At 37.4% G+C, this 13,138-nt stretch overlaps 1 protein-coding gene across 6 annotated transcripts in view; it reads right to left on the bottom strand.

Annotated features, from left to right (window-relative positions):
- The window catches only part of ptk2aa (protein tyrosine kinase 2aa), a 166,781-nt gene that overhangs the window by 54,753 nt on the left and 98,890 nt on the right, over window positions 1–13,138 (bottom strand). For 4 of the 6 annotated variants that reach the window (XM_007897268.2, XM_042332567.1, XM_007897271.2 and 1 more), the window contains exon 14: window positions 1,808–1,864. In XM_007897268.2, coding sequence (XP_007895459.1) covers window positions 1,808–1,864 — 57 coding nt within the window. Of the gene's footprint in view, window positions 1–1,807; window positions 1,865–6,884; window positions 6,903–8,678; window positions 8,763–13,138 lie in introns of all 6 variants that reach the window. The other 2 variants (XM_042332566.1, XM_042332565.1) reach the window with 1 other exon arrangement.

Here is a 13,138-nt window from a genome sequence, read left to right as displayed (position 1 = left end):
GGGGGAAAAATCAGAAATCAGTATACATTATAATTCCTGCAGACAAACTGTGAGCACAATTTATGCTGGAGCACAATTTATGGAGGATGTTGTGCAATGAATGGTTGACAGTAGGCTAAAACTATCAATCTTTCAATGCAAAAGAAATGAAAATATATTGGAAAATACCCATTTTCAATTGAGAGTCATCTTTGAAAAACAGAATATAAAAATAACCGTACGCAGTGAAGTCTTCTTCCCACAAATTCATATTTGCTAAGAGAAAGGCTGTTATGTAGCTTTGTTTGATCATCAGTAAAGTCTAGACTTTTGTAAAAGTTATTTAAACAAGGGAAATAAGAGAATTTTTCCCTGGTCAGAAAAGTAAAGTCTGTCTGCCAATTAGGGCCTTAATTGGTACCTAAGAACACTTAAGGAGGAAGAGGTCTAAGTGATTGAGGTGTATAAAGTAGCATAAGATACAATACAAATGGCAAAAGTGGTGGTACATTAACTGAAAAAACTCTTTTTTGGAACCTCATTAAATGATATAGTAGCTTTTCAATGTCTTTAATCAGATTCCCCTCTGCCAGACTTCTTCTGGGACAGCAAATGAGCGAATAAGCAGTGTTTCTTAATAGCAAGGAATGACAATGCAATCACGAATCAACCTCAACTGCTCTTGGACATTATTTTATGGGTCAAGCACCATGTTGACCGGGGCTAGAGTCAATGAAACAATCCACTGGAATTGAGATTCATCCCATTCAGCTCATGCTAACCTGGAAAAAGCTCATGCTAACCTGAGCTCATGCTAACCTGGAAAAACCACCCGCAACAACAACAAATTACATTTATATAGTGCCTTTCAAGGATATCAGGAGGACGTCCTGCAATAAGCAGATTGGTTTTAGTTGGTCAACCAGCAGGAAGCTTCCCAGTATCTCACGCTGGTAAGATCCGTTGACAGTTCAGTGATTACATCATTAGGACTGTAATATCCTTTCCCTTACATCACTCACCCGCACATAATGCTGTCCGCCAGGTTCACTATTAAATGGCTGTGACTTAAATTCTTAAAAAATAGGTTTAATAATGTATACTGTGCAAAGCAATACCTAGCCAAGATGGAGTTAATGAATGAATCAACAACTGGATCTGGTCAAATCATCTGAACACTCAATTGTGTTACAGCTTTAATCGACTTCCAAGTGTCCATTATTCTGTGCATCACCGACCAATATGCAGATGTATTACTCACTGGAGAACTTCAATCAAAGTCAGTTCTCTGCAGGATCAATACTTCATACTATTTCAATGCTAGTCATGGCCACATGGATACAACTGACTCTCATACATTTAAGGAAATGTGTGTCTAAAGGAAACTACGAAAGAGCAAAGGGAAACAAATTGTGAGGAATCTTTGTTTCCTTTGGCTTTTAAAAAAAAGCATTTTTTAAAAAAAGTATCAGATCCCACTGTGTGAGCAGCAACTTACAACCTTCAAGTAATTCCCAAACTGCAAGCTGTAGAACATACTCTATAAACGGAGAAGCAAACAAAACTCACTAAGATTGCTTATAAACAAGAGACTTCAGCATTTTTCTACAAGAACGGATTGTTTTTTCTGTACAACAGCCTTATAATTACAGTAAAATGTCTGAAACAATTTCTGAACACGTATGTTCCTCACATCGAGATCCAGCCAGCTGATTCTGAACTCCTGCTTAGATGAAACGCAGACTCGTTTTAACTTGGTGCTGTACAATTTGCCAGACACTTAAATATGATCCACATAGAAACCATTACACACGAGTATTGTACTTACTGGAGGGCATGGTGTACGTGTCCTCTTCATCTATGATCTCTGCGTAGTCATCGGTTTCTGCAAGTGAAGAACCACGCATTTTAGCTGAACTTGCTAAAACAAAACACACTTAATTAAACCCGAGACACCCAGCATAAGGAAACCATTAGAAGCTGAACATCCCTCTTTCCTGTTAGACACAGCTTGAGCCCATACTATTTTGGAAACGAAAACTGCTCTTATACTTCAGTCAAACCCTGTTGTAGAAAGTGACGTGTGCCAAAATGATCAGCCCTTTTCTGGAGAAGATGACATCACCCAATTACAACGACGACCTTGTCTCACAGAAAGGAGGAGGAGACAGTAAGGGATCTCTCTCTCTCTCTGGAGCGGAGAGAGATCCAATAAATCTTTAACAAAAAAAGGAAAGTACTGACCTTCATATGAAACACTGAAGGGTAACTGACGAAACTGAACTTTCTAGAAGAGCTCTGTGCCACTAAAAACTAAAATATGCCAAAACCCTTTCTGTTGGCCCCTATGATTTACATAAAATGTCAAGGCCCTAATCTGGGCAAGGTTATTATCGAGCAATCCAGCACAAGAAAAAACAACGGTGGTCTTTGCCCAGAATTAATTTCTAGTGACTTCCCACACATCAAGATTTCTGGCATTGAGCCCTGTAATTACAGCAAAAGTTACACTTCACGTGTTTACTGTGGCTTGATACAATTACATTTTCTTTTCATGTATGATTAAATTATTAATCATTTTCCCATAAGTTTCTCCTCCCTTATAATGCAGCTTTTGAAGGTTTAAGGAACTGTAAGTAAGCTTGTTTTAATCACCACCATTTCCCCCTAATGTTCTCTTTTCATTTTGTTGTGCTGTTCATGTCATATCTTAGTAATCAAGCCCATTTACCTTCCCCCCCCCCCCCCCACCCCACACACTCGCCCACACTTAGCTGACCTTCCCTCCCTCCACATAATATCTGATGGTTCATTACAAATTACCGTAAATGCTAGCATTTGTTAATTCTTAAAACCTGGATCACACAGCAACAAAAACATTAGAAGTTTCAGTATGCCCCTCAATGCTCCTGCAAGAGCAAAGCAGCCACATATAAAGGCATTCTGTTTTAATTTGCAAATACAAATTAGTAAAATATTTTTAAAGGGATGTGAAAATACTTTTTTACTCTACTCAGCATTTTGTTCCAGCTACAATAATAACGGTCCAACACTTTACCAGAGGTAACTTTCCAGCAAATTACAGAATGCAATGTTTAATAAATCGACAGCTCCACTTTAATCTCTGTATTAACATGCAGTTAGAAAAAAAAGGTACAGATCTGGATGTGTATCTGTTTCAAATCTATTCCTTCTAAGTACACCCAAGCATGTACTTCTATGAAATGAGCAACACAGAAATCTGTTAAACGCTTCTTCCCCAAAGATTGCAAGAAATGCAATTAATTTCTTTCAAAAAAAACCTTTTAACTACTGTCTGGGAACATTCTCTCAGTAAGTGGTTATCAGGAATGGGATTCAGCTGGTGTGTTAATTGCAGATTTAGATATAGAGTTTTAAGGTTTACACTAGAATAAAAGCAGCTGGTGGAAAGAGAGAGTCACTGACAGCTGTGAACAAGGTTCGTCAGAAAACCTTTAATTTCTATTTATGCTATTTCGGTCTCCTAGCACTACAATTTTTCCAATGTGAAAACCAATAAGAATAAGTAATGAGAACCAATAAAAACAGCCAACTGTCCTGAATGCTTACATTATCCTGCTGGTAATAATCAAGTCTGTGAACTCATGCCACTATGAAGATTCCACTGGGCTAAGCAGAGTACTGCAATTCAATCTTGGTATCACAAGACTCTCTGCAAACCAAATAGTTTTAACTAACCAAATGTTAGAAGGCTATAAATACCCAAGAAGGCTTTGTTAATAATTTTTTTGAAAAAAAACTATTGGTGGAGGGATTCTTCATGCAAACTTTTGTTTACTTAATAGCAGTTCTCAACTTTGCAGGAGCCTGAATTTCTACAGGAAAACAATTCACTCATTACAGATAATTGGAAACATAGGAGCAGGAGTAGGCCATTGAAACCCTTGAGCCTGTTCTGCCATTCTATTAGATCATGGCTGATCTGTACCTCAATTTCAATTACTTGCCCTTGCCCCATATTCCTTGATACCCTAACAAATATTTGTCCACCTTAAAATTAGAACCAGGCCATTTCAGAGTGAAATCAGGAAGCATTTTTTCACTTAAACGGTGGTAGAAATCTGGAATTCTCTCCCCCAAAAGGCCATGGATGCTGAATCCATCCACACCTTCATGAGTGAGGTTCATAGATTTTTGCTAAGTCAGGGTATTAAAGGATATGGGGAGAAAGTGTGGAATTGAAAGGATTAGTTGAGGTACAGATCCGTCATGATCTAATTGAATGGTGGAACAGGCTCGAAGGGCTGAATGGCCTACTCCTTTGTTCCTATCCAATCGCCCACAAATATATGGTCAATTCACTTATAGTCTATTCTGTGAAGCGCTTTGAGATGTCGAGAAGACATGAAAAGCGCTATATCAAAATGCAAGGATTATTATTATTTATTATTATCCAATCCCTTTACTATTTTAAAAACCTCAATTAGATCACTCCTCAACCTTCTAAACTCAACAAAATACAGACCACGTTTATAATAATCCTTGCATTTGATATAGTACCTTATTAAGTCTTCGAGATGTCTCAAAGCACTTCGCTGTAAAGTGAATTGACTGTGCATTTTGTGAGCGAAATGCGGCAGCCAATTGCGCACATCTGTGTCCCACAAACAGTCATTGAGGGACCAAATTATTAATTATTATTACTTTTTTGGAGGGATTATTTTTTGCAACCTGTCCTCATAATAACCTTTTTAGCCCTAGTATCATTCTGGTGAATCTGCACTGCACCTTCTCCAGAGCCAATATATCTTTCCTGAGGAGCTGTGCCCAAAACTGAATGCAGTCCTCTAGATGGGGTCTGACCAAGGCTTTATACAGTCCAGCACCCTTGAGATAAAGGCCAGCATTCCATTAGCCTTTTTGTTAACCTTTTGTACCTGTGAGCTTGCTTTTAGTGATTTGTATGCTCCCAAACCCCTTTGCTATTGATAATTAAAAATAAGCTTCTTTGAACAATGTGTAAAGATTTTGCTGGGAACATGAAGGGCTATTTTTCTTGAAGATTTTTAGTCTTTTAGACTTTATAGTAAGAGGTCTCAAATCACTGATAACAACAGTAATTCACTATGTGTTTTTCTCCACTGCACTGACATTTGGAAATCAAAACTTATTAGGATATTTCACTGCCTATGATATCCCTTTCCAGTTGAAACAGTGACATTTTTTCACATCGGAGAATACAATGCATTTTAAAAAGGTTTCCTATGGATCCTTAAAATAATTTGAAGTGTCACTAGGAACGGTTGGATATCAATCCATTGCTGCAGAAGCAAAACCTTACAGAAACGTTTGAAAATAAATATTCTAAATGCTCCACAGTAGTCAACAATAAAATGAGTTTATACAGCTTATTCAAATGTTAAATGTGAAACCACATTAGTGACCGATACAATACTGTATCTAGAATACTACCATTACAAGTAACCAGGTTATTTCAAGCCTTATTTGCAGTTGAGGTGACATCATTTTGGATCCTTAAGGAAGAGTATTCGGTTCAAAGAGAAATTCATTTTGTGGATTAAAATGATCATATGCTGCATCAGCGAGCTCCAGCCTGCTTCACGTCAGTCGCCTCGCCCGCCCCACCACTGGCAGGCATTCTGGCCGCACCCACTGGAACTCCATCCCGCATTCCCTCCTCCTCGCTCCCTCCCTTGCCTCCTTCAAGACCCATCTCAAGATCCGCCTCTTTGTTTGTGCCTTCGGTCATCCTCCTTCCCCCCCTGCCCTCCACCCTCCCTGATCCCGACCCCCAACTCGGGTCTGAAATATTGCTTGTCCAGTGCCTTGGGATGTCCTCCCGGCGTGAAAGGCACTATACAAATGTAATTTTGTTGTTGTTGTCACTTTAAAAGGCCTTAGACAATACTTGCTATACCCCAGATGACCAAAATGACTGCAAAGTAACCTCAATATAAGTCATTCTGGTGTAGTGAGAATCATTTTGCTGGAATGTTTCCATATTTATCAAAGCTGGAACAAAATTGAAGGCAATGCAGTCCAACTTGTTTTTGTGAACATCCATATATATGAATATAATCTTTGTGCAGCTTTACATATTTATACAATGCAATTTGTTTTCACAAGCTGGAATTATATTGGTAATTTTTTGGGCTCGTTGAGGCACGAAATCTCAACACTGTAAAAGGGAACGTGCTGCCACTAGGAAAGCAAGTTATTGTTGCCTTACACTTCCAGGCCAGTTTGGTGCAGAGCTATTCTGCACAACAATATGCCTTAATCCTAAACTCAGGAAAGCAATTTGAATACATCACTGAAAATATTAATTTTGCACATCAACCATACAGTCTGAATGGGATTGTAATTTAAGCATTGAATTTAGCAGCAGATCCATGGCCCCTTCCCACAGCACAGAATTCAGTGAGACTGTTGAAATGCTTTCATATAGGACTCTTACAGCCGCCAAACAGACAATTGCACTGGTTTGAACCAAGGTTGCGGAAATAAAGATGGTACCTTGACCCAATGCATCACTTCGTTCTCCCACCAACCCATAATTTATTTCATTTTGTGACAGATTTAAAATCATCCTTACTTAAGAAAATATAAACAAATCAACTTCCAAATTTGTTTTCTTCAGTCACTCAAAATATCAAGGGGTAAAATATACAAAGCTTTCATTTTTGGATGAAAATCTACAATTTTTAAACTTTTTTTTGTGTGCGTTTTCAAAAGCAATGGGCAGCTTTAACGCTAATTACCTGATAATACTTAGACAAGTTGGACTGAACCTTTTCTACAATCAAAAACCAAGTGTTAAAAAAAACCTCTAAAATTGGACATTCATGTTAGCAAGTTCAAATTCTTTTCAATTAGATATTGATTTGAAACACAGCCATTACCGTCCCCACTAATTTCTTCTGTGTATCCCGGAAGCATGCAGAGAAAGGAGAGGCAAAAGAGAAACAAAGGAGAAAAAGTGGATTATTATCACAATGGTAAGATCCAACAGGTATTGACAAATCCTATAGGTATAAAAAGTGTAAGAAAAGAAAGGAAATTATGAATTTAGTTTTCAAAAGTTTGAGGTGGGTACATTTTACCACATTTCACACTCATGATCAAGTACAGTACTCCTATTCAGGTACAATGAAGCTCCCTCTTCTTTGCCCTAAAAGTATACCTTAATTTAAACCGGAGAGAAGCATCATTGAGAATTTTTTCACTTCTTTCATCAAGGGTCCTTTGTACTTTGGTACCCGCTAGGAACTGCGTTGAGGAAACTCAAACCCATTTCAGTTGGAATGCTTACAGTTAAGTCTTTCAACTTAACATGGGTTTAGGTTCACAGAGGCGGAAAGGAAAGTTGGAAGTCTAGTTACCCTAGGCTTCTTACATACAAACCCTGATGGTCACTATTGGCAGAGGCTTCAAAACAGGTTGCCTGCATCTCTTTCCTTAGCCGGGAATTGTATGGTATGGGAAGAATTAAAATGAACAGTGAAAATAAAAGTAAAATGGAAGGCTGAGAAAATTAAATGTTCAATCAACACAGATCTCCAAGAAAATACTAAACAGCATGTAGCATTGATCATACAACCCATTAATTTGTGATAACCAGAAACTATTAAACACTGCTGAATATTCTTGATAGGATTTTTTTTAAAAAAAGGTGAATGTGTGCAATGCACATCAATTGTCACATGTGATTCATTAATGTACAAGAAGAGAGAGCTTAAGTATTAAAAAGGTGCTTCATGTATCCAGGGCTTTGAAAGGAACCATTGTTGACGAAAACACCACATCAAATTCTAAACCAATATTGTTCAAAGAATCTGTAAAAAGATACATTTTCCGACATTTGACCTTCAATTTAAATAAAACAAACAGAATTATTACCCTTCTAAAGGTCTTCACAAACAGCAAATTGCAGAATATAAACATTTGGAAACTTCTTATAGGAAATTAGCAGTGTCACAGTAGAACAAGAACTTGACCAAAAAGAAGAATAAAACGGAGGGACTAATACAAGAGCATTAGTGAACAGGCACTGCAGAAACAATTCAGCCAATCTACAGGCAATCAACTGTATTAAAGGCAACCTGCAAAACATGCAAAATATACATTGCTTCAATGCAACTCAACATATGTGCATCACGTCACCATAACGGTACCATCCTACCATTTACCATGCTTTTTCTAGATTAGCAGGAGCTATTCTGCCCCCCACCCCCATCCCACCCTTTTTATATACTGGATCCCTCTTTAATCCTTGTGAATGACAAGAGTAAATTACTATTTTCAGCTCAAGACAAATACCAGTAAAAATGCAAGTCGTTCTATTAAAACAATGATTAAAAGCATGCCTTTTGTTTCTGACATGTTAGTTTCACCAATCGATACATTTTTTTTATATACATGCATAATCATCAACAACAACAAAAAATTAACCATCAATCAACTTTGACTACATGAATAGTTTAAATGATCAGATGGTGTGCTGAGGTGCTGTGCTAAGGTAATGAAGTACATATAAAGATGCCAGATAACAATCTGCACAAACACCAAAAATGCAAATGGAGTTCAAAGTCTAGCGTGCAATTTGAACCACAAAGAGGTTAGACTGCAGAGTGATATTAAAATCATCAAGGCAATTCTCCATTATATTTTCATAAAATGAAACAGCAGTCCAGTACCCTTGGCTGTGCGATGAGAACAGAAGATGAAAGGTAGTAGAAAGCGCCTGGCTTTCTTAACTCTGGGTTGGCAATTATTCACTCCTTTAGTAATGAGAAAGCATAAAGGAAAGAATAGAAATCAAGAAGGACAAATAGAAGATTCAAGACTTTTGAGAATTGACTAGTGTATAATATCATTAGGGAGCTACTTCAGTAAGCATTTCAAGAAACACAGAAAGCAGCAAAGACAATGAGCTCCTTTCAATTTCAAAGTTTTTTTATCAAAGGTATATATTTTCATCTAGTTGCTTGCGATATTATACTGGCTCTTTATAATGTCAGCATTTGTGTGTGTGTGTGTGGAGGGAGGGGGGAGGGAGAGTTGGGCACGAATTATCATGAAGTGTTTCGGGTTTCCTTACTCCTCTCTCCTATATTCTCATCTTAATATTTTTTCTCCAATATTTTGTATACTTTTAAATATATAGATATCAACTTTCCCTTCATACATTTTTCTATCATGTTTCCTGTTAAACTCACCATATCATTGATCTACACTCCTTGCCTTCAATACAGCTCTGATTTCTGCCTTCATAATCTCCCTATGTATGTTCTCCAATTTCACACACTCTGTGCACATTGTTTCCCTATATTTGACGATCATCTCTCATAATCATATCAAGATATTGGGCTAGCAGAAAAGGCACAGCTCATTAAACGCCACAAACCTGTAAGGGACTCCTGTGGGAGAAAGTTGAATTTCAAAAATTAGCTGAGAGCATTAGATGTGCATTTATCTTTATTGATGGGCACTTTCTTTTCCCCACTGATGAAAACATTTCTGAAAGCATACTTAGGACATCACTTTGTTTCTCTGGGTGCACCAGCACATATTTCAGAGAACCCTGTGAATGATCAACAGTCTGAACTAAACCCAACATTGAGAAGCATTAAACCAATCTTGTGTCTGATTAGATAAAACACTAAATGAAATAATCTCTTGTGGGTTAGTACAGACCAATTCAAGAAGATATCTGAATAGTTTGATTACCTTTATCGATTTTTACTGATATTTGAATGTCAAAGCAAGTTGGATGAAAAAAAAAGGATCTCAAATCAGATCCAGTTAAGGAGAAGGGATTTGATTTGGAGAAAGAGAACACACACCTCCTTATTCAAGTTCTTTTAACATTCAGAGCCATTTTCACATTTTAATCTTTTAGCAAGACATTCACAATGGATTAATAGCAAGAAGTTTTCTTGCAATACTTCTTTCCTTATTATACACTATTCCATCCCTTTTTTGCCACATAAATTACTGAAATATTTAAGAGTTAACAGTTCAGTTTCCCCGAAACAAAGATATTAACACCGTGTACCAGAAGCAACCCAATTCAGGCAGATTTAATTCATTTGTTTTAAAATTTGCACTGACTGTTTTTTCATTCACTCCTTATAACTTAATGTTTTCTTACTTAAATAAAGCAACTGATAGATACACCGTATCCAGTAAGGGAAATAAAGCAGATGATAATAAAGCATGTAATTTTATAATCTAAGGAATTTGGTTTCTATCCAGACAATTAGAAGGGAATAATACATTTTACCGAATTCCCTTAAATACTATAATCTGGAGATACCAAAATATTTCTATCTCTAGTTATACTGAAAATATCAAAGTGTCTTCAACTTTCTTCAACTCCATGTCAACAAGATTGAGGCTCTCCTGCTTGGCTCCTGTCAGCACTTCTCACCTCAGGCATTAATTGCATCAACTGCACCTGCACCAGGCTCCACAAGCCCATCAACCCTCTGTTCGCTTGGCTCCACTGACTCAGATCTACGTGGCACATCATATTCAAGGGAAAACTTTTACAGAGAAAGCAATGGCATGAAATCTATGGATAGTTTAATAAAGATAATCTATCAATGGATTACCCTGCAGATCTAATTCAAGATCCTCTTCCTCACCTTGAAATCCCTCCACAGCTTCGCCCGATCTCTTTGCTACCTCCAGCAACCCTATTGGCCAACCACTTAGCATTTTTAAAATTCTACATGTTGATAAGTTGGTACTGAGTAAAAAGGATTGGCAGAAAAGGTGTCCACCAGGAAGTGGAAAGTTAAGATTCCCTCATTCTGACCAGCTATGGCTCGCTCACTCACCAAAGTGGGGCCAAGTGAGTTACACACAGGATAACAAGGCAGATGTTTTTAAAACTAAATCAAACCTTCTGATCAGCAAAAAGATATCATAACTCAATGCCTTCCTCATGCTCATCATCCATCTCAGTTGCTTCAAAGAACCGAGTCAACGCTAACTAAGATCTGTTATTGACAGCCATAATGGATTGAGTACAATTGGTTTCTTTCTTTCTATCTGATCTCTTTAATAAACTATCAATGGATTTCATGCCATTGCTTTCTCCGTAAAAGTTTTCCCTTGAATGCCATAGAAATGAACTTAAAAAAATGGGCTGAATGGCCTCCTATTGAATTATACATTTCTAGGGCTATGTGGTAGAAAGGAAGAAGTTATTTGGCCCCTTGAGCTTACAGCCACAGTGCAGTTATAAGATCATAAAATAATAGTATCAGTCATCACTGGCACATCTCTCGAGCTTCCTCAGCTTTCTGTGATTCCGCACTGTGACACATAGCTTAGATCATAGTGGGTCAGTTTAATGGCAGAACCGTAATTTATAGTCATCAACAAATCTTTGAAGTCTGAGATCTCAGATGGCCTCAAGGGGTTATCTTACCACAAATACTTGAATGTAGTTTCACTTCTCATTTACAAATGTTTTTAGTTTCATAAAATCTGTTACAAATTGTTGTAACATCTCCTGTAATAAAGGGAATCAATTTACATGATTCATAACTTTTGTTCTGCCACCGTATAGACCTTATAAATAATACTTGTTAGATACTGTGATAGTAAAGAAGATAAACTGACATGACTTCAGAACTATTCAAGTACCAGGAACTGCTCGATACTTAAGTCTTCTACAACTCTTGAGGTTCGTTAGTGATTGTGTGGGCTGAATAGGCAGGATGCAGCTCATCTCAAGGGAGGAAAATGATGGACAGCACATATCCCTATGCATTAATCACAAGCACTCCCGGCTCAACAGTAGCACAAATCCCCACATATTCTTTACATTCACTCATTGCTCAGCTATAACAGTGATCAGTCATGTTGTTATTGCAGATGTAGTACACGAAAGCCAACCTCCAAACTTAAGAGGCCAATGACTGTTGTGAGCAAATGAGATGGTGGAGGAAAACCAGAATGATTTATTGGAACTTAAAGCACTGCACTATCAAGCACTGCTTGAATTAAATCTGAAACAGATTTGGAAGATATTTGCTACCGATAAGCCAATAAATACCAGCACTATTCTCCTTACTTTGTTTTACATAATTGTATTCTGCCATCACCTGAGAGGCTCTAAAGTATGGGTTCAGACAGCTGAGAGTTAATGCTTTCCTGCAGTACTCCAGTGAAAGAAAGCTGAATGCAATAGCTACACAAGAAGTTCTTTCACACACAGAGCTGGGCCTCACCATCATTTTAACACTGAGGTCACAACACACTGCTCATTCTGTGTTTTGCCTCAAACTTCAATAAACTCTTACTTGTGCTCAGTAGCCTGGCATTTAACATTCAACTGTGATCGACCTGAAAGTAGGAAGCAGCCTTCTGACATTCAGAGAGAACACTTTTTATGTTGGTTGTATTCGGCTGTGCTAATGTTGCTTGGGGCTTATTGGCTCTAGCTGTTGTGAAAGCTTCCTCACTGTACATTAATTAATGATCACTGCCACTTGTCACTTAGTTACAAAGATACTCATTCTCCTCCTGGTAAAATTCAAATGCACCATTGTAAAGCCATTGCAATTCAGGGGAGAGGGAGAGAAAATAGTACTTCAAACATACTTTAATATGCAACATTTGACCCTATTACATCCTACAAGTTTTAGTTTTTTTTAAAAAAAGCTACACTAATATGACTCTCCTAAAATAATCAAATGGTTTGAATTAATTTTTGTGCTTTCATGTTGTAGGACAAGTTTAATTACTATCAACTATTTTAAAAGAATGTTGACAACAGTTTGATCTTATTGGCACTCAGTAATCGCACAACCCATGAAAATAAAGATCACTGTAGTTTGTTGCTGCACTACACAACTTGATCCACAGTGTATTTGATATGCAAAACAATGCACAAGACATCATGAGAATTATTTTACTTGTGTGAAAAACCATGTAGATTCCATACAGAAAGACAAGAATTTTTAAAACTGCAACTTGCTTTCCCCCCTTCTTTCCTAATCCTGTTATAAAAATGCAAAAGGTTAACCGTAAGCAATTTGGTAACACACAAGAGGCAACGTTATTTCTTCTTCTGCACAACATGTGAAATGGAAACATTACATTTTAAAGCAGCATACTCGATTCTAGTATGTTACATTGC

This window comes from Callorhinchus milii, unplaced genomic scaffold, assembly GCF_018977255.1.
Source record: "Callorhinchus milii isolate IMCB2004 unplaced genomic scaffold, IMCB_Cmil_1.0 Scaffold2, whole genome shotgun sequence".
NCBI classification, from domain to species: Eukaryota; Metazoa; Chordata; class Chondrichthyes; order Chimaeriformes; family Callorhinchidae; genus Callorhinchus; species Callorhinchus milii.
The sequence above is the reverse complement of the archived record's forward strand: the minus strand, read 5'-3'. Positions and strand labels throughout refer to the sequence as shown.